General features: G+C 37.8%; 1 protein-coding gene across 3 annotated transcripts in view; it reads right to left on the bottom strand.

Annotated features, from left to right (window-relative positions):
• ptpn13 (protein tyrosine phosphatase non-receptor type 13) overlaps positions 1-22,170 on the bottom strand; it is a 70,652-nt gene that overhangs the window by 12,747 nt on the left and 35,735 nt on the right. Inside the window, exons 8-31 of one of the 3 annotated variants that reach the window (XM_079585511.1) lie at positions 21,187-21,279; positions 20,385-20,475; positions 18,746-18,944; positions 17,955-18,029; positions 17,699-17,867; positions 17,001-17,151; positions 16,264-16,402; positions 15,672-15,824; positions 15,140-15,322; positions 14,828-14,990; positions 14,283-14,640; positions 12,418-12,524; positions 11,122-11,181; positions 10,099-10,188; positions 9,065-9,172; positions 7,476-7,607; positions 6,915-7,342; positions 4,913-5,041; positions 4,187-4,280; positions 2,848-2,933; positions 2,619-2,766; positions 2,279-2,493; positions 2,085-2,183; positions 752-1,107 (exon numbers count right to left, since the gene is read on the bottom strand). In XM_079585511.1, coding sequence (XP_079441637.1) covers positions 752-1,107; positions 2,085-2,183; positions 2,279-2,493; positions 2,619-2,766; positions 2,848-2,933; positions 4,187-4,280; positions 4,913-5,041; positions 6,915-7,342; positions 7,476-7,607; positions 9,065-9,172; positions 10,099-10,188; positions 11,122-11,181; positions 12,418-12,524; positions 14,283-14,640; positions 14,828-14,990; positions 15,140-15,322; positions 15,672-15,824; positions 16,264-16,402; positions 17,001-17,151; positions 17,699-17,867; positions 17,955-18,029; positions 18,746-18,944; positions 20,385-20,475; positions 21,187-21,279 — 3,826 coding nt within the window. Of the gene's footprint in view, positions 1-751; positions 1,108-2,084; positions 2,184-2,278; positions 2,494-2,618; positions 2,767-2,847; positions 2,934-4,186; positions 4,281-4,897; positions 5,042-6,914; positions 7,343-7,475; positions 7,608-9,064; positions 9,173-10,098; positions 10,189-11,121; positions 11,182-12,417; positions 12,525-14,282; positions 14,641-14,827; positions 14,991-15,139; positions 15,323-15,671; positions 15,825-16,263; positions 16,403-17,000; positions 17,152-17,698; positions 17,868-17,954; positions 18,030-18,745; positions 18,945-20,384; positions 20,476-21,186; positions 21,280-22,170 lie in introns of all 3 variants that reach the window. The other 2 variants (XM_079585513.1, XM_079585512.1) reach the window with 2 other exon arrangements.

Genomic DNA, 22,170 nt, shown 5'->3' with positions numbered 1-22,170 from the left:
TTATCCTCTTTTTAAAATTTACACCCTATTGACTTGAATGGGGCAAGTTTTAAACTTAACCAGTTCTTAGTCTTATCATCCTTGATGCGTCATAACAAGTGCCCAGCCATGTTGAGTGATTCCTTAAGAGTGAACACGAGTGAATCTGACTGCAGTAGATGTGAAAGATATGAATAAAAATGATGTTATATCAGCCAGCGCAAATACCTGTATTTAGTTCCTGTTTTCGGTGGAAGTCCAAAGTAGTCGATTGTCGAGTTCACGCGCATAGGTTTAGTTACTATGATCACGCGCGTGAACTCGACAATCGACTACTTTGGACTTCCACCGAAAACAGGAACTAAATACAGGTATTTGCGCTGGCTGATATAACATCATTTTTATTCATATCTTTCACATCTACTGCAGTCAGATTCACTCGTGTTCACTCTTAAGGAATCACTCAACATGGCTGGGCACTTGTATGACACATCAAATATGTTAAGAGGATAAAAGCAGGTTTAAAACTTGCCCCATTCAAGTCAATAGGGTGCAAATTTTAAAAATAGGATAACACAGTGTAGGCAACACCGATTTTTGTCGTTGTTCTCTGTATTGACAGCACTCCAAATTTACTAAAAATTGAGCTCAATGTTAAAATTGACCGGAGTTCTCCTTTAAAAATATATACGACAGCAGCTTTTCTTTTTTCTTTTACAGTTTAGCAAGCACATATATTAGCAAAACACTATTTTAGGAGTACATTTCTGACCTTATGTTGGCCTCCGGTCTAGACATGGATTGTCTGGGTGAGTAATATGCAGATCGTACGGTGTCGTCCATATTGGCCTCGTATGGGAGTCTTTCCATGGGGGTTTGATAGACACTCCTGTCCCAGGCTTGACTGGCCTGCTCTAGGTTGGCGGGGCTGAAGGCCTCCTCCATCTCGTCACTGTCGGTGCTGTCGCTGTAACTGTCCCTGCGACTGGGTGACTTCATCAGCAACCTCTCCAGAGCCTCTTCCACAGGGCCCACCGTCAGCTGCTGCTCCGCCTGAGGCGGGGAGCTCGTCTTGGGATCAGGCTGGGGCTTGGGACGAGGCTCCTTTCGTGGAGAAGGCACAGGAGTCTGCGGAGCGGGAACTTTAGTTTTAATTTCAAAGACGTGATAGTAAAAAATAGGTAGTGATAGCTGAATCTGTAAAGAACTGCTAAAGTTGCTAAATATATATATATATATATATATATATATATATATATATATATATATATATATATAATAAATAAAAAAAAATAAAAAAAATAAAAAAAAAAAAAAAAATATATATATATATATATATATATATATATATATATATATATAGTGGAGAGTTACTGAGATCCCAATAAGACTGAATAAAATAAAATAAATTACTAAAAATAAAATAAGTAATAATTAAATAAAACTCAGTAAAACAAAATGAGACACTCAAAATAAAAGACAAAATATGCTAAATGAATCTCAAAACTCATTACAATTCTAAATAAAATAAAATAAAACAAAATAAAATAAAATACTCAAAAATTAAATACTCAATTTAAAATAATAATGTAAAAAATTTAAAATGCATAAATTAGATTAAAAATAAAACCAAAGACACAAAATAAATCTTAAAACTCAGTAAATAATATAAAATACTCAAATTAAAATAAAATACTCAAAATATAAACAATGAAACTCAATTGAAATTAAATGAAATAATCTAAATAAAATATAACTAAACCCTAACCCTAAATACTCAAAACTCAAAATAAGATTGTAAAATAAAATTAAAATAAGACAATAAAATAAGATAAAATAAAAAGCACAAAAATAAAATAAAGACTCAAAATAAAATAAAATGACTCAAAATAAGACTCAATAAAACTAAAAAAATTGGTCTCTAAAATGTGTTGGGACTACTTTTCTAATTGAATATATATGGGTGTAATGTATGGATAGTTACATCATGTCCCTTCCTGAAATTCTTGAGCAAAAACCAAGATATATATAAAATTCATTTAGGTAATGGAACATGATGCTGACACGTAAATTAAGATCAGTGAGACTAAAACTAAAAGTCTTACTGCAGTGGCGGGGTCCATCTCAGGTAAGACCCCTAATTCAGGTCTACACAAGTGAAGGGTCACTTCCTGTCCTGTCCCCCTCAGAGCAGAGATCACCTCCTGACAAACAGCAATAGAAAATAATTTTTTTGTAAGTATTTGGTTTAAAATCATATATTTAAATCGTTACAGACTAAAGTAAAGGGTTAACGTACATGTTGTGAAAGTCCTCTGAGCGGCGTCTGATTGACACGTAGAATGACGTCGCCCACTTCGATGCAGCCACTCTCGGCTGCTGGTTGCCCTGGAAACAGCTTCTTGACCCGGACCATGCTGGAACCCGACGGCTCTCCTGGAACGTTCTCCTCGCGGCTGAAACTGAAACCCAGACCGGACGTGTTCTTCAGCAACCCCACCTCAAACGTGTTATCTAGAGGGGTGAATAAGAAAGAGGACACTGATTTACTCTTCACAACCTTTGAGCAACCAGCCCAAATGTTTGACCCCTCCACCTCTGGCAGATTTTCATAAGCAAGTGTCAATTCCACCTCATACCTGGAGTAATGAAGTTGTATTCTGCTTTCTTGGGTGGTGGTACCTCCTCCACGGCTGCGTTTTGAGGTTCAGAAGTGTCTTGAGGGGTCAGAGGGGCATGGACGCGGTTTTCTGGGGGCAGACCTTTCTCCATCAACAGATGCACCACCTAGACAACAAGAATCTAGTTTAAAAAACACAGTTAAACATTGAGAAAAGAGATGTCCTCTAGGGGGTGCAGCGCTCCCACCTGCCCAGTATATCTCAACATCTCTACTGCGTGTTTGTGAGACGCTCCGTCAAGGCTCTTCCCGTTCACAGCCACGACGCGATCCCCTGTAGGAATCAACACACACGCTTACTAACAGTCTTGTAATGTTTGGGAATCTCTTGAAGAAACGTACAGGTCATCAAAAATATTATACATATTAAAATATTAAACATTTATTTGTATAACACCTCTGATACACTCTCAAAGTGCTTCACAAGCATAAAAACTAATATTTTCATTACATTTTCACACAATATGTATATAAAATGTTTGAAAACAACTTTAAAAGATTCACAAGGTAAAATAAAGAGATTGGCAATACAATTTCACACTATCTATATACAAATATTCAAAAACAACTATAAAAGGATCATTAAAGTACATTAAAAACATAAAACGAACTTGCACAATATCCCTTGGTACGTTTTAACCCACCTTTTAAAAATATGAATGCTAGTAGTCGCTTTCACTTACAATTTTTGGAGCATATCAAGATTTACTGTATACTGAGCCAAAAGACCAGCACTAGAGGATCTTAAACTACGATTTGGAATATATCACGACAGTAATGTATAAAGGTGCCAGATTATGCAGTGTTTTATAAACTAATAAAGGAATCTTAAAATCAATCCTTTGGTGAACTGGCAACTAATGTAATTCCACTAAAACTGGTGTAATATGCTCTCTCCTTTTGAGTTTCATTAGTACTCGGAGTGTAGCTTAGCTATACAAACCTTAAGCAAGCCAGTATACATATAGCATTAAAAATAAAAATATATTAAATAAATAAATAAATGTTTTAGCACCAAACAAATTTATTTTGCATTGTGATATCTCAGAAAATCATTCTGTCTGGACCAAATGTTTATTTTATTTTTTTTAATAAAATTTGCATAAAGTAACATGATGTATACTTGCAACTGTCCTTAATCTTATTTTCCCCAAATACACTACTGGTCAAAAGTTTGGGTTTGCAAAAAAAAATTTTAACGATTTTTTGTAATAAGTCTCTTCCAAGGCTGCATGTATTTGATTAAAAAAAAACAAAAAAAAAACAGTAATACTGTGAAATATTATTACAATTAATACAATTTCCTATTTGAATAATTTCAAAAAGTTGTTTATTCTTGTGATGGCAAAGCTCAAAACTCAAAAGAACAGCATTTATTAGAAATATTTTGTTACATTATAAATGTCTTTACTATCACTTTTGATCAATTTAATGCATCCTAGCTGAATGATTGTATTAATTTCTTTTACAAAAAAAAAATCTTTGAACGGTAGTGTATTGTTTTAATAAAAAAACAATCCTTTTTACCTTTCTTTATCCTGCCATCCAGCTCAGCTGCTCCGTTAGGAATGACTCCTTTGACGTATATCCCTCCATGCCTCAATGTTGTGTTTGATCCACCCTGAGACAGACAAACATGTTAATATAGCCATACACAAAGGCATCATGGGGGAAAAGTGCCTATGCTCTATCTTTGGATCTAAGAGTGTATTAAGCAATCAATTGGACATGCTCATTTTATATTTATAAGATACACCCACCCTAACAATCATAAAGCAAACCCCTTGATTTGATGATTAATGAATTTCATTGCAGTGTTTTGAAACAGACTTTTTGAAAAATCATTTCAATCATTAAAAGTCTACGTAACAAAAGCTGCATGCTGTAAAAAGCATCACAGTAAAAATCACACCGTACACAAGCAAATGCAAATCCATGCAGGCATTAGTGCTTCTCCGTCAGCAACAAAACACAACTGAAAATGTGGCATGTAGTCTCGGCTGTGCGTGTTTCTGCACTTTGCTGTACCTACTGTTTTTCGGTTTTACCGTTTTGTGAAGGAGCCAATTCAAATGCCTGTAAAAATCTGCATGCAAAGAGCCAAATCTACTTTCCCAAAACTGAAGCCAAGCGAGGAGCTTCAAAAAGGAGCGAGAGCTAAGGGTACAAAAACAACACCACACATACACACAAAGTAAGTAAAGGGGAAACAAAGGGGAAAAAAGAGAGAGCGGAAACCTTTCCGAACAGTACCGTGACACTAATGCCCAGACTGCTGTCTATTTTGGACAGCTCAATGTCATATAGATCTCCAGGCTGGAGGCTATTGACTTCTGGGCTACTAGCACTTAAAGTCTCCGTGACGATGTTGGGAGAAACCCCCTGTAAACAGAGAAGAGCTGGGTAAATACAGGGCCGTGCACAGCCGTATACATGCAAGGGTCAAAGGTTAATGGAGTTGACATGCACAACTGCATTGCATTTACATTCAGAAATGCAATTGGTCAGAAAGAGAGCGAGGGACGGTCACAAGCAGTTAGAACGTTTTATTGGTATTTCACACATTTGCGTGGCTCTGAAGTGTAGCTATTAGCTGGTAATATGGTGATATTAGCTTTTAAGGGAACTTCCAAGAAATGTGGAACTGAGATACCTGAATTTGAATATTTGAAACACTGTACTATCCAGGAGCGACACGTGAAGTTTTGATCTAAGCAGCCGTTATGGTGTAGCCTGGGAAAACCCTGACGAACTTCCAACAAATTTGAGATTTACTCTGCAAGTCCGTCTGGCCAAGAGCAAAAATGTCCAATTTTTCCAAATACAGGCACCAATCACAAACGCTGAGGAGGGCTTTACACAATGACGACCGCTCTGATTGGGTCTGGTGTCAACCAGGCTATCAATGGCGATGATCGATAGAACATTTTGTCAGTCATCTGGTTGTGCATTTTAGTCCTGCCCACACTGAAATCTCATTGGTCCAAAACCCTGTTGCCATGTGGTTTTGAGTGGTTGTTAACACAATGATATGCATTTGCTAAATGGTTAATAACTAATCAAAAGTTTGGGGTCAGCAAGACATTTTTAAAGAAATCAATACTTTTCTTCAGAAAGGATGCTTTAAATTGATAAAACGAGACAGTGAGGACATTTGTAATCTTTCAAAAGATTTCTAATAAATGTTGTTCTTTTGAACTTTCTATTTATCGAAGATTCCTGAAAAAGCAGTGATAATAATACAAAATGTTACATGAGCAGCAAGTCAGCATATTAGAATGATTTCTGAAGGATTGATGCTGTAATGATGCTATATATTCAGCTTGGCCAAGAAATATATTCAAAAGAATACACTTTAAATTGTAATAATATTCCACAATATTACTATTTTTACTATATTTTGGATCAAACATATGCAGTCTTGGAGAGCATTTAAAAAAAATCTTCCTGACCCCAAACTTAAAGGACAATTCCGGAGCAACCTAGGGGTTAATAACACATGGGTGCAGAGTCGACCGTTCTCTGGGATGTGTTTTCGTGCTAATGGCATGTAGCCAGTTTTAGCTTGAACCACTGATTAGCTTATAACACTAGTATATGGGGCATAGAGTAAGTAAAAAGAAATCGCTAGTTAATACCACTAACAAGGCTCAAAATAGCCTCACACTAACACGGTAGCATAATGAGGGTCCCTAAATGCAAACCGAAGCATTGAGAACTTTGTAAGTGTACAGACAGTTTAATAAGAAGATACTTTATAAAGACAGTACACGTCGCGTATACAGGCAGGAGCCATCTTTGGAAAACAGTCTCGACCAGTCGAACCACGAACCATCTCTAACACTAGAACAACCAATATTTTTCGGGACGTTTTCCTCAGCAAGTGATTGGCACTTGATTTCGCTTGATGATGAAACATGATGATTTCATTGATTTAAACCTGTCAAACGGCCATGGTTAGAACATGTTGTAAATGTGAAATGTTTGAAAATCTCAAATTATGTTCTGCATTTGATTAAGTGAAAATCCGCTGGCATGTAGGGAACTCCAAGGAGGGATGCAATGAGTGAGCGAGAACTGTCCTATTATTTTAAAAAAAGCATTTTAATATTCGTTGTGAGGTTTAAACACTGAAGTAACATCTTAAAAAGCACACGTCAAAGTTCATATCAAACAGATGCTGACTAGAATCTCGATAGGAAGCCTTGAGGGCTGAGTCAAAGTTCATTCAAATCACTACAGAGACTGATTCTACCTTTTTAGTCTTTTGTTTCTCTTGGCTACTTGAGTGTGTGTCTTCATCCATGTCGGAATCCCCTCTGTCTGAGTATTCCAGCTCTTTAGGAACATCTGGCACTTTGGGTTTTCTGGTTTTAGGAGGCAAAGCTGGTGGAGTTACTTCAACAGAGGGTTTGCTGTCAGCTGTCAGTGACTGCGCTGCCACGGGACCCTCGGTGGGAACGCTGCGATGGAGTCCATTGAGATTTGTTTGCAGGAGGCCGGCGCTCTCTGTCCTGGAGTCCTGCGAACTGACGCTGCCCTGTCGAACGGACTGAGGCGGAGACGTTTTGCTGGAGATAAGAGGCGGGCTGGGGGAGGGTGTATGATCTTCAGAGGAAGAATCCACATCTTCTTCCTGATTTTGAGTGGCTGGTTTAAAGTGATGGATTCCTGAAGGAGAGTCTAACAGAAGGGAAAAAGAGACTTGTTTATGGTACTATCATGAAGCCTTCAGAAAAGCCTTTTCTCAGAACGATTCTGGTGAAATGCTACATTTATATTCGTTCATCCAAAAATGTCCACACGCATCCATTACCTGGAAACAGTCTCTCTTTAGGTTGAGAGACCACCAGTGTGACATCATCAGGGGTGCTCTGCAGAATCTCCACCACAGTGTCATGTGATATGTCTTCCAGACTGACATCATTCACGCTCAACAGCCTGTCACCTGCAGGAAATGACAAAAATGTGGAGTTAACAACCTTACACTGAACAAATAAAAATGTTTAAAGCGTTCTGGAACAGGGTTATTATAGTTATCTAAAAGCATACAAAAAGCATGTTGTTTGAAACAAAATAAACATGAAATAAAATAACATTTTAACTTGATGTACTAAAATAAATTAAAATTGAAATAAAAATGTATGTAAAAAAATATTTAGTCATTAAAAATAAAATTGGCAAAAACAATGGAAAATATAAAAACATTTAAAATATTAATAAAAACTATAATAGTATCTCAATACTACAAAAAATTGCACTGTTCTGGAATTGATCAGTGAGTTCTAGAATCATTTAGATCACTATGAATGATTCCAGAACATTTCCAAAGTCAGGATTCTAGAATAATATACAGAGTTATGGAACTGTTGAAGTGTTGTTAAAGTGTTCGGGAATCTTTTAATGTCATTTTGGGCCTTCCAAAGAGTTCTATGTGCCATTAAAGGCATTCTAGAACTATTTAAAGCATTAAAGATCATTTAAGTTATACAATAGTTAACAACCTTCTACTGAAAATCTGAAATGTTTAAGGTGTTCTGTAGTCATTATCCAAAGACTTCTAGAACCAGTTCAAAGTGTTCCATCATTCTTTTGGAGAATTCTGGATTTTTTTTTAAGCACAGTAGAATCACTTAAAGGATACTAAACGGGGAGTAAACCTTTTACTGAACATTCTAGAATCATTCAAAGTGAAATAATTACTTCAAGTGTTCTGGAATCAGTTTGAACTGTTCTGGAATCTTTCAGAGCATTCAGAAATCGTTCAAAGCATCTTTGGAACCACTCAAAGCATTCTATTAAAGGATTAGTTCACTTTTAAAGTGAAAATTCTGTCATCATATACTCACCCTTAAGTTGTTTCAAACCTGTATGAATTTCTTTCCTCTGCTGAACACAAAGGAAGATATTAAGAAGAATGTCGGTAACCAGACAGTTTTTGGTTCCCAATGACTGCCATAGTAGGAAAAAAATATACTATGGCAGTCATTGGGAACCAAAAACTGTCTGGTTACCGACATTCTTCAAAATATCTTCCTTTGTGTTCAGCAGAGGAAAGAAATTCATACAGGTTTGAAACAACTTAAGGGTGAGTATATGATGACAGAATTTTCATTTTAAAAGTGAACTAATCCTTTAAAGCATTCTAGAATAATTTAAACGTATTCTAGAATTATTTAAAGCATTCAACAATCATTAACAGCAGTGGTTCAACCGTAGGCCTCCTGTTATTCAACACAACATGCAAAGGCTCCCCAGTATCTACAAAATAAATGTTGTTTTCTACTGTAATTATGACAAAGCTGCTTGTTTTAAAGCTTTTTTTATTAACAGATACTTGAAATATTAAAAATTAATTGACCACGATTAATTTAACAAGATCACTTCTCTTTTCCACTCTGATACCTGGTTTCAGACAGCCGTTGATATCTGCTGGTCCCCCCGGTGTGATGGAGCTGATGAGGGAGCCCAGGTCCTGACGGCCAGAACTCTCTCCGCCTACGACCTGAAAGCCTGGTGAGCGACACAAACACACACTTCATTCTACTCAGACTTTCATGTCTCACAGACTACAAAAAGACAAATGTCCAAAGATTCAAAGATGTCTTATTGAGACTGTCACTTGTGCATATACTAAATGTATTTCTCTTATCAATGATAGAGAACCTTAGTCTGGCTATCAACAGACCAAGCTCAATATTTTAACATTGGAGTCGGCTCTGTATTTCTACTGCACAAGAGGCGTGATCAACGGGCATAGTTCAAATTACTCTGTACGCAATTGGATAGTCCTTCAACCAATCAGCGACGCGAAAACTCCAGGCAGGAAACGTGTCAACAAACGTGTTGGTGTGTACCATTGATCAGCGGTTTGGCATCGGCATCGAGCGCTTTTTGCATGAAACATGAAAGTGAGTGGTATTTATTTACACTCACTCGAGCGATTTGTTTGCTAAACTAAAGAACCCATTGATCACCGTCGAGAGGTTAAACGGAATTGGTTTGACGGTTGTGCGAGAGATGGGTAAATCAGATTGAGTGTGCTTTTCTTTATCGTCATTGGGTTAAACCCGCCAATAGCGCGCCAGGTGGATAAGCCAGTTTGTGATTGGTTCCCGCAAATTTGGAAAGGAAGCAGGAGAAATAAATGTACAGGTTTCCAGGCTGATCTGCAGTTTACCCAGACAACCTCTCATTCAGGCTAAATCCTGATAAGATATTTCAGTGAAAGCCCCCATCTGATATAAAACAGCACATTTCCCTCCCGGAGTGGGATTCATTAATCACTGTGTGAGAGGTGAGGACTGCCAGACCTCTGCACTCTATCACACTTTAGTCTTGTGTGTGTGTGTGCGTGCGTGCGTGCGTGCGTGCGTGTGCGGCATTTCTGTGTCAAAGGAGCTCCATTCTGACTGGATGTGTGAACCGCTCTCACTCACCCAGCCCATACTTGACGTCTTTCTTCAGATTTACGGTCTGTATCTCTCGCTCTGGGGAGGGTAAGGCATGCACCTTCTTCTTCAGGGAGTCTGTGGGTGGGAAATAACAGAGGGGGGAGAGGTTTAGGTTTAAAAACAGTGTGTGTCCTAACTAACAACTAGAACTAACAAGCAGTGTTATTAAAGTTAGTTTTGAGAACACAATCAAAAAGACCTATTCAAAATGTAACATTTTCTAAAAATAAAAAAAAACATTTTATATTTATATATAAAATTGAGCATCCCGCAACAGTCTCTATTATATATATACATACATATACTGTATGTAACACTTGTTCCTTTGTTGTATATAAAGTATCAAAAAGCGAAGTATAAAAAGTCTTAAATGCATGCACAGCTTTCCATAAGCTGGGCTAATCTTTCATAACTAGGGTCTTGGTGCTAAGGGAAAACATTATGTTTGGCCCAACTCTGATGTGCTATACTAACAGCCGTGGCCAGCGACTCATACTCGAGGATGAGGGAGATTAGCCCACACCACGGCCATATATCAGAGCTGCTAAAAACACGCGGCTTAGCGAAACAGTGCATCCGAGCCAGAGAAAGACGCCAAATGAAACTTGAGCCAAGTGTGTGCGAGAGAGGAAAGTGCATAACAAAAGATGTTCTCCATGCCATGTAAAACACCAGAGAAAACAGCAATCCGGAGCATGTTGGATTTGGCAAGTTCTCATCAGACTTTGGGATTCTAAACTCTGATTAAACAGACGCCGTTGTCGATGTGAGGCAAACTACTGTTATTATTGACATTAAAATCTGGACTGTTTTCCCTCAGTAAAAGTTCACTGCAATTTAAGCAGATGTTTGTGTTTCAGGGCCAGAGAGGACATGACATTTCCTAGCAACTTTCAGGACTTACTAAATTTGACCATTGAAAAGAAACGGATGACCGGCAGGAAAAAAAGTGCATAGAGCTGTGCTGTGCTCCACAAAGCTAAACGAAACACAGATTTGATATCGTACCAGTGATTCCTATGGAGGCGGCAGGAGTCGAGGGCACTCCAGAGCTGTGCATGCTCACACCTGCGGAATATTAAAAACAGGTCAAGGTACTAGACCGTCATAACTACATAATTATTAAATACATGTATTCAAGGGGATGTATTTTGTATTATGTGACACTAAAGATTGGAGTAATGATGCTGAAAATTCAGCTTTGCATCACAGCGAAAAACAACAAGGACAATAATTATAAAAGTAATAAAACTGGCCTAGTTATTGTCTTCGTTGTTTTTTCGCACATAACCTTAATAAAAAAAGATTGTTTATTTAAATACATGAATGTACTCAATGTTTAAGCCATATTATATTTGCTATTTTTATATTTAAAAAAATTGATAGTATGACTCTGAATGGATGAGCAAAATATATCCAATACACCCGTGACCGCACAAACTAAATTTCATAGTAATGCCTCAAAATATATACTACCATTTAAAAGTTTGAGGTCAGTAAGATTTTATTTTAAAGAAAGTAACACTTTTATTAAGCAACATTAATAATGCTGCAAAATATTTTTTATTTCAAATACATACTGTCCTTTTACACTTTTTATGCAAACAATCCTGAAAGAAAATGTTTCAACAAAAATATTAAGCAGCATAACGTTTTTTTTTTTTTCTTACATTGATAATAATAATAAATGTTTCTTGAGCAGCAGATCAGTATATTTGAATGATTTCTGAAGGATCATGTGACACTGAAGACTGGAGTAACGATGCTGAAAATGCATGAAGTAAATATAGGGTGATCTTTGCTGTCATGTTGCCCAAAAACAATTATTTGCCATTGTTAAATTACTTGTATATATAAAGGCTTGCATTATTCTCTGACATATATGATGATGAATGTAAAAGCACATCAATTCAGACTGTAATCTTTTTATGGCATCTATTCTACAATGCGGAGGATGATGTTGAGAGGATTTGGGCTGCTGCTCTTTTTGATCTGACAGCGGATGATGGGATGAAATGGAGAAGTAAAATGAAAAGATCAGTGAGGGAACCGAGAGAGAGAGCTGTTAAAAAGATAAAACGAAAGAGGCAGACAGCCCCTGACTCCACAGAGAGAGAAATAAAATTCCACCCACTATCCTGACAGACCATCAGAAGAGAGACTACAAAGTAAGGAAGTTTGAGACGGGCGAAATAAAAAGTTCAAAAGCAGGAAGACATGTTCTTTGAGGGTGATGAGCCATTTTCCAGGCAGGTGCAAGTGGAGATAAGAGAGAAGCAACAGGTCGCGTCTCATTGTCCTCACCTACGACATACGCCTGTCCCGTGTCCTCGCAGGAGGAAGAGTCAGACTCTTTCTTCAAGCTTTTGGGGCTCCAGCGGGGACTGCCATCGACCGTGGTGCTGAACATACTGGGGGAAAAGTCAAAGAAAATCAGTGCAAAGGCAATTACATCCAGTGGAATAAACACAGCTTTTTTCTTTTTCTGATAAATTCATAATAATCGCCAAAGAGTGAAAGCGCATATGATATTTATAAACTGAAGTTACACACACACGTTACAATCCTAAAGATGTACTTGATCACAATCACCTAAATCAAGACTTCACCCACAAGAGCACTGTTCCTGTGAGCATGCATTACACCACTGTGTAAAATATTACAATTATCTTCACAGGACTATAAAATGGTTGCAAACGTGAGCGAACACGGTTTTAAGAATATCAGTCTCACAGGCAAAGAGACTGTCTGTCTCCCTTGAGAGCTGATTAATGCTGTTGGCCCCAGGCAGCTCAGCGGCAAGCTGACACAGCAACACACAAATGCAGAAAAGGAGAGTGTGACAGGCGTAAAGACATTCGGGGGAGAAAAAAAAAGTGTGAGACCGGTATAACAAACTAAAAGAAGCAGAGAAGGAGAGTGAGACGAGTATAAAGACGCAAGATAAACCACAGTAGACAAGGAAAATGACACTGTTTTGAGACATAAGACAAACTACAGCAGATTAGGAGAGTGAGACGGGTGTGTGAGTGCGCATCGCAAGAATTTCAGTCAACTCGCTCCGTGTCCATTAAAAACAATTCACATACACCGTTTTCTCCAGGTCAAATCTTCCTTTAATACAGACTCGTTAGTAAATCGAACAAATAAAGTAAAATAAACAAAATATAGTCTTAAGTCCTAAATATCACGGATGTGGTAAAGAACACTGTGCGACTCCACTCTATTTCCTATAAAGGACGCTCAACATCACCTACAGTCGCAATTCTTAAAGGGCCAGTGCACAATTTTAACATATAATATATTTCAATGTAAATATAGAGAATATGTAACGAAATAGTACACACAAAGAAAGTTTACAATCAAAACACAAATATTCAAATACTGAAATGCAACACATAATATGCAATAATTGTCACTGAACATAAGCATAATTAGGCTCCTACAGGGTGTAAAGACATTGTAAATTGAGTGTAAATGGGTGTAAAGTTTAAAAAATGGTGGGTGAGATGAGTTATCAAATCAAATTGTACAAGTCTACAAGATTAGGTGAGTGAGACATGAGTGAAGACATTATTTATAAGGCAAACTACAATTGATCAGCAGAATGAGAAGGGTGTAAAGATACCAAATCAAAGCTAGAGAGTGAGACGGGTGTAAAAGACATTAAAAGGCACACGATGCAGAAGAGTAAGACAGGAGAAAAACATTATAAAGCAAAAACATAGCAAAGAAGAGAGTGGGAAAGGTGTGAAGCAATAAGACAAACTGAATCATATCAGGAGAGTGAGACGGGTACAAAGACATCGAAAAACAATCTTCAGCAGAAAGTGAGAGTTAGACAGGTGCAAAAACCTTATCACATCAACTACAGGAGAGACAGACAAGTGTAAAGAAGTTACAAGACAAACTACAACCAAGCAGGAGACTGGTGTAAAGATAACTGCCAAACAGGAGAGCGACACGAGTGTGAAGACATAAGCAGAGCAGGAGATTGAGACTGTTTTAAAGACATAAGAGAAACCACGTCAGAGCTAGAGAGCAAGACAGGTATAAAGGTATTGTTAAAAAAAAAAAAAAAAAAAAAAAATCTATGAGGCAGCCGGTGACCAAGACAAGATTGCGACCATCATTTGTTTTGTCAATATACGTTTGCATGTGTCGTTTACCTTTCCTGCTGTCTGGCGACAGAGATGGAGTCCGTGTCGGAGCTTGCGCGCTGGTGTGATGATGCAAGCACTTGTGACCGGGCCATGCCGCTCTGTGATTGGCTATTGAAAGGCAGCATCCTGTGCTCTGGCGACTCAGGCAGCTGACCCAGGTTATGATGGGAACGACTCTTCATCCTGGGGTTGGAGCTGCTGAACCCCAGATAGGGCGGTTCTGGTGGGACCCGACCCAATGAACTCTTGCCGGCGGACAACTCCGAGTAGGACATCCTCTTGTAGAGTTCGGGGTTAGCGCTGGGGGACAGACTAACTGCACCCATCCCATCAGAGTACTGCAGACTGCTCAAAGGAGAGTTCTCTGCAGGGAACAAACAACAGGAGATGGTGAAGCTGCTTTCTTGCAGACAAATACACAATTTGAATCTATATTTACAATATGTATGCTGTATTCTTGCTCTTTTACAGCTACATAAAGAGTATTAAATAAAAAAAATAAAAAAATGTTTGCTTTCTGCTTCCATTTTCGTTTGCTCTTTCTTTCTCACCCAGGTCCTGCAGTTCTTGGTTGTTCTGTCTGGCTTTCATGAGCAGGTGGAATTTGTTCTGGGCCGAGCACTGGTGCAGCAGATACTGGCAGGTCTTCTGACTGTCTGTCTGAAACAGATGTTTGATCCCGTCCGAAGTGTTCTGCAAGCAAATCTTCTTTTTCTGCCATGGAGAAACACATGAACGCACCAAATAAATGACTCCATGTCAAACAGCCTGAAGCTGAAACTTCTTTCGATTTTTTTTTCTGGGAACTCCAACACGGCTGTGTGATTTCCACAAACGCAAACATGCACATTTAAACATCTTACCGTGAAAGTGATCTTCTTGGTATCCCTCCAGGGGAACCTTAGCACAGGGGTTCGATTTCCATTCAGGACCTCGAAGATGAGGACACCCTTCGAGTAAATGCCCAGCATGATGCCAGTCAGAGATCTCTTCTCAGGAAGCACACGATGGAAGTGAACTCCATATTCCGGCAGTCTCTGGCACACCTTTATATTAGAGAAGAAAAAAAAAAATGACGAGACCGATCTAATCACAAGCAGACTACAACAACAGCTTTTAGGAAAAGAAATCGAGCACAATCAAAACAAGTCAGTTTATTCACAACTATTGACTTTACTGTACTTATCTCGGAAAAAAAAAACTAAAAACAATTCATGTCTGTGAATGAGTACAACCCGGCTCCAAGTACAACTTTTGGTCTGGCTGTAATCAAAAGTACTTGAGGGAAAACAGATTGCAGCAATCTATGTTTATTCCAGTCAATTACAGAAGCCAATCAGGAAGCTCTGCCTAGAATCACTCAGCAGGACTGATGCGTTTCATTTAGTTCCTGACCTTGAGGAACTCAAGCTCAGCCTCCTGGTCTGAAGCGTTGAAGTACGAGCTATGGAGTTTGGGTAGCTCTTCTTTAACGGTGGTCTGATCGATCTTGTCCAGAACCGAAGCGGGGAGGTAGTGTTCCGACCGGAAATATGTCTTTCCGTGGAGCTGATGGAACATGAAGGATGAAAACATGCAATGAACACTCTTAAATATAAAGGTTTCAAAAGAGTGTTTTCATGGCGATGCAATAGAAGAACCATTTTTTCCACAATAAATAACCATTCATGCAATGGTAAGGTTCCAAAGGTTCTTCATGGAACCATTGATGCCAATAAAGAACCTTTATTTTTGAGAGTTAATATGATGTTCAGATGGTCAAAACAATCTCTGCTTTCAAATACTATTTAAAATTTAAGATTTGTTTGTTATAAAACACTTGAGTGGTACTAAAGGAATATGGAGAGTTAGATAAATAAATAAATAACTACGGTAAGGGGGTTTTCAGTTGGTAACAACAATCTCTGAAAAAACACTGATGATCTCAAAAATTATCATTAATCTTGTGAACAAAACTTTTCTCTGTTTTTCCCCATGTCGTTTGTACCTCCGCCTGATAGTCCCCAAACTCCGCCTGCAGTGCCAAGGACGCCAAGATCATGGAATTTTCCAGGTCACAGCGCACCCGCTCCTCTAGGATATCCTTCCGCAGCTGCAAGTAGTACTGGTGCTTTGTCATCGTGTGTCTATTAAACAAAAAAATTGCTTGATTAATTTGGCTTTACTGGATAATACATTTATTGATGCAGAACCAATCAAAAGAATGAGGTCAGTAAGAATGTTTTTAAATAAATTACTACATTTATTCAGCAAGCATACATTAAATAGAACAAAATATATGATCATATACAAATTATTTTATACATTAACTATTATATTATATTATATTATGTATTAAAATATATAATATATATATATTAAAAATTATATTATGTATTAAAATACAAAATGGTAATAATAATAATTCACAATATTACTGTTTTTACTGTATATTTGATCAAATAAATCCTAATGGTCATAATGTTTTGGCTTGTCAGTGTGTGTGCGCCTGTCTGTCTGTCTGTCTGTCTGTCTGTCTGTCTGTCTGTCTGTCTGTCTGTCTGTCTGTCTGTCTGTCTGTCTGTCTGTCTGTCTGTCTGTCTGTCTGTCTGTCTGTCTGTCTGTCTGTCTGGCTTCCTAGATTCATCTCTGATACAGACTGCATGCTTTATTTTGAAATTAATAAAATAGCTAGCAAGTTAAAATATTCTGGAGCCTGATTGCAGTTGCTGTCTGAGCTCTTACTGTATCAGACTGACATCATCCTGAAAGAACTTGATACGCAGAAACAGATTAAAATTGACATCCGTTTTCTTTTTCTTAGGGTCATCCTTCCAACCATCAGGTGCCACCTTTGAAAGTTTGGAGTCGGGTTCGACGAAGTAGAACTCGTCATCTAAAAAAAGGAAAAAGAAAATAAGAAAAACAAACAGATTATGCTAAAAGTGTTCAATGCAGCATAACAAGCAAAAGCCTTTGGCTTGGGAGGCATGAGTCAGAGGACTTAATGAACCATCTGTGGACACTAGCCACCCGTGTCCATTAGAGCCGTAACTGGAGGAGTCATGCAGGGGCAGCGTGTCAGGAAGACAACAACAGAATTATATATTCTGATGTATTTACACACTTCATAATCAAATAACGCTGTTCACCTCAACATATACCAATAACATAAGCTGTCCTGTTGACATTACAGGAAAAATCGACTTAAATATCACTTTAAATGTAAATGTATTAGATATATACAGATGCAGCGTGGTGCTTTCATTTAGACTCAACAAAAACCGAGGAATACACAAAACTGCGAAGAATATTGCATTTCTCACAAACAAAACCAAATACATTTCTTCTCTACAAAGTGTCCGCATTTTTGTTTTAGACAGAAGGGTATGCAAGAAATGAATTGAGGCAGAAAGGTAGGGATAGAAAGATGTTTTATGCACCTTTAAGGTAGGCGAGGCTGAAGAGATGGTGCTCCACCAGTCCAATGTGAGCTACAACCATGTCCAAAACGTCCTTACAGACCGCCTTCACATCGCAACACAGCTCCAACTTCTGACCGTTCAGTAAGACCACCCCCACTTTTCTCAGACTCTCCTCCTTTGACTTGTTCTGTCAAAACATGCAACAATTATAACTGCATACATATATAAATTAATACATGTAGCAGCAAAAATCAAAGCAGTTTCGCTGTCTTACCATTATGGACGAAGGCACGCTTAAAACCACAGTTGGCTCACTGCTCATCCTCACAAACTCTGGGCCAAACAGATTCTACAACACAAACATTTGTTTTTGTCAAACGTCCCACAGAGACCTTAAATTGAACAAATCAAAGTGACTGTGCTTTCACATTTGAACATACGCAGTGTATCTGAAGTCAAATTGAATTATTTCATGTTTGCATCATTCACACTATAACTTGCATAATCTGAATTCAATCTGACTTGTATTGACCTGGATTTATTCAGCTTTGTATAAAACTTTAATTAGATAAATATGAACTTAGTTGAGCATGATTACTTCATGCCTGTTATAGTGTGAATGCTGCAAAGCTAAAGTGAATTCAATGTGAATTCAGATTTACTGGATTATGTTATCCTATTCGCAAAGCTATATGCATAAAGTGAATTCTGAATTTAATTAGCTTTAAGCATTTTTAATCAAATACTTCATCCTTTGTTGTTAATTATGTAACTTGCATAAACTGAATTCAATTAGAGTTCAGGTGACCTTGATTTCTTTACCCTTCCAGTATTCATGCTAAAACCAGATAAATTAAGTTGAATGTGATTTATTCATAAAAGTTATGGTGTGAACGACATGAAGCAAAAGTAAAGTCAATCTGAATCCAGCGGAACTGGATTACAACATTTTTGGATTATTCACAATGTAAAATGAATGAAGTGAATTCAATTACAGCATCTTTTCGTCATTAACACCAACTTGTACAATGTGAATTCAATCTGAATTCTGCAGCACTGCATTACTTTAGATTTGCGTGGATGGAGGCCTGTCTCCAAAGGACTGCTATGAAGGGGCTCCACCAGGTCCAGTATGGATGCGCGCGGGTCTTCTCCGGGGTAGATGGAGGCTCTAGACAGCCGGGCCTGGAGCCTGTGCAATTCTTCCTGACGCTGGATCAGAAGTTCTGTGCCCAATAACTCATCCTGACCCGCTTCAAAAAGTCTGGACACAAGGCAAAACCAGGATAGTGTTGTAATTCAGTGCATTTTCATTCGGCTTATACACACTTATACATATTATATACGATATCTGATTTTAAAAAATCATATCTATAGAAAGTCCTCATAAAGCATGGAAACCCAATGTGTGTGTGTGTTTATGTAATCATAATATCAGCCAATTTAAATGTCCAAATTAGAACAAGCTGTGAAAAGGAATTATTTACAATTTAAGATAATAAGATGGATAAGACAACTAAGACTGCTAGTTAAATGAGTGTGAAGCGCTATGCGAGCACACTTGCATGCCATCCAATGGCAGAGCCAGCTGGTTGCCATGGGTGACCTATGGCGGGGTTCTGAGCCATGGGCATCCTCAGGGAATCAATTACTGAACACTGCCCAAAACCTGCTCTACACAACAGCAGCACCTAGCAACCATCGCCTACCGCCAAGATCTACTTCAGGGAAGAACAGTGGTGGGCAGTTCATCTGCTTAACCAGCAGGGGGAGGAGTAGAATCACTGCCTCGATGAGAAATGCATTAGATGGAAGTATTCACGGTATTTACACTGGCGATTTGCCTGGGATAGTAAGGATAAAATGCAACAAAAGCTGCAGGAAGATCACTGGAAAATCTGTTAATAGCCAGAGAACAAGGGAAAACAGTGGGATATCAAAGTGCAAAGTATCTAACGTAGATGGGCCTTACGATTATGACAGTGATGATGACATATTTAAATGCTCACGCCTTCACTGCCAGAAAATCACTACTTTTTAAAACAAGCAGCAAACTTTATCTATAATCTGAACACACAGACACACATTAGAAGTTATGTTAGAGAGCCAGGCGCAATGATTTGCATATTAAGACAATAATATGAATTGCGTAATTCATCTTACGGAAACCTGTTCTGTTGACGTTACTGGATTTAATGTGAAGCATTATTTGGCTGATTTATGAGCCTTTCAAATTGTGAGCAACTTAAAATGTGCTCAAAAGTGAGTTTATGACATTTCTTACAATATTTGTGAGGATATTTCAAAACTTAATGACTTGAACACACTTTTGACTTGCTATTGAACACACTATACACATGATGACACATAGACGTGCTCGTTTACATAAAGCTAATTGCAAAACTGAACATTAATCCAAACCTTGTTTAAAAAAAATGAGGGAAAATATTAACATCACATATCTGGGGAGGTTTTGTGATGTTTAGATAATTTATGGGGACAATTTCGGTAACTGAAGCCACACACACACACACTCAGTGCTGCAGTTCTTGTAACCAGAGCTAAACTTGAACAGGATGAGAGGAAATGAACTCAGGAAGGGTTTAGATTATCATTAACTTGGGCCTGGGTCCACAACCACAAAAGAACTCAAGAAGCGGTGAGTACAGATGATTGATCAACACAAACATCAGAGCGAGAATACCTGTGTCTCTGTGCACTGCTGAGCGAAACGGCGTCATGCTCTGTGAGGCCGACCTGAGAGCTGAACCGCCTCAAATCTTCTGGCTTCTTAGCTGTTTGTGAACAGAAAGTTGTGAAACTAATGCATGCGAGGTATGTGCCTTGCACTGTGCAGCAATATGCAAATCAAAACATTTTTATGTCCCCTAAATGAACCGCAGGGCCATCAATGAGTTGATTCAAATTACATCCACCCACATTCATCTAAACCGTTGAAATGCTCACAGTACTACAATATGTGATGAGTGATGACACTGCATTCATGACTATGGTCATATGGCCCAGATGATCTTATGAATAAACATGAATATGTTGAAGAGGAAAAAATGTATCTTGAAAAATAATCTTATTTTTTTGTATTTTCAACATTGTAACATTAATTAAGGTCCTTACTGTAATCCAGAAAAACATATCATAAAGCAATACAATATACAAAGCAATAATTATACATATTATATAAAATATATAAAATTATATACTATAATAGTGCCTTGAGAATAACAACAAATAAAACATCTGGACACATTACGATAATACGAATGTGTGAGGGGCTTAAATTGTCATGAAAATAATCTCATATGACCAACAACGAACAAAAAACGCAATAAAATTGACTAGAAATAATTTAGAAAAATAATAATAAACAAGAAAAAAATTAGATTGATAATTAAAAAATTGATTCAAGCCAGAAATTCTTTATACACCTGGTGTGTAAAAATAAGTAAATAATAAAAGGCAGAGATTGATGAGGTCATTAGTACAACCTTGTCTGTAGTCGGGGTCTGATGATGTCACGGAGGGGCTTTCGCTGGAGGAACTGTAGTCGCTGTGGTGTCTTCTGTGAGTATGTAGGGGATCTGGAAATGGAAATTCACAACAAAAGAAAACGCAATACATTACAATTCAAATTCTTGTAAAGTCCATTACGTAAGAACGTAGCACAGCACATTCAAATACTTCTAGCTTATTTCTTGAGAAAATCAGGGACAGCCCACGAGCCCAGCCCTCAACTTGTGTTTTATCATTAAAAAGAGCACTTTTGTTCAATCCAATTCACATTTATTTGTATAGGGCTTTTCCCAATACACACATTTCAAAGCAGCTTTGTTCTACAAAACATTCCCGTCACACTTATAGTCTTTTAAATCATGTCCAGAGAAAAACCCAACTCTATCCCCATAACCAAATGAAACAGAAAAATGACCCTAATATTCTCCTGTTACTATCATAGTATGATATAGAAGCATTATATATGATATATAAGCATATGATATAGCATTATAAGCTGAGGGGAGTTCAGAAATGTGATGAGGAAGTGTCTAAAAAGCTTCCAAACATTCACCGCGTAGGCTTTTGGTATGAACACGACTGTAAATCATGTTCTTCCCCGCGTCATGTTTTATGATCTCAAAGGAAGGTATGTGACCAGCAGTTGAAGGCCTTCAGGTAAATTAAATAACATCAGCAAACCACACTTTACTTATATCAATGTGACCTGGATTACAGTGTGGTTTAGAAGCGAGATTGGAAAACACTGAAAAGGGTTTACAATACACAGCACAATATCTGATCACTAATCCAGTAAAGTACATTGAGTCTACAGCAAAACCACTTACCCTCCACTGCAGCTCCTCAATAGCACTGAGGAATTGTATGAATGAACACCCTATGGTGTTTATATTATATTACTTATTATTATATTAATTATTATACCCTATGGCCGATCATTATTATTATATACCGTATTA

The sequence above is a fragment of the Phoxinus phoxinus genome, assembly GCF_949152265.1.
Source record: "Phoxinus phoxinus genome assembly, chromosome: 17".
Lineage (NCBI taxonomy): Eukaryota > Metazoa > Chordata > Actinopteri > Cypriniformes > Leuciscidae > Phoxinus > Phoxinus phoxinus.
Note: the sequence above shows the minus strand (reverse complement) of the source record. Positions and strands in the feature narration are given on the sequence as shown.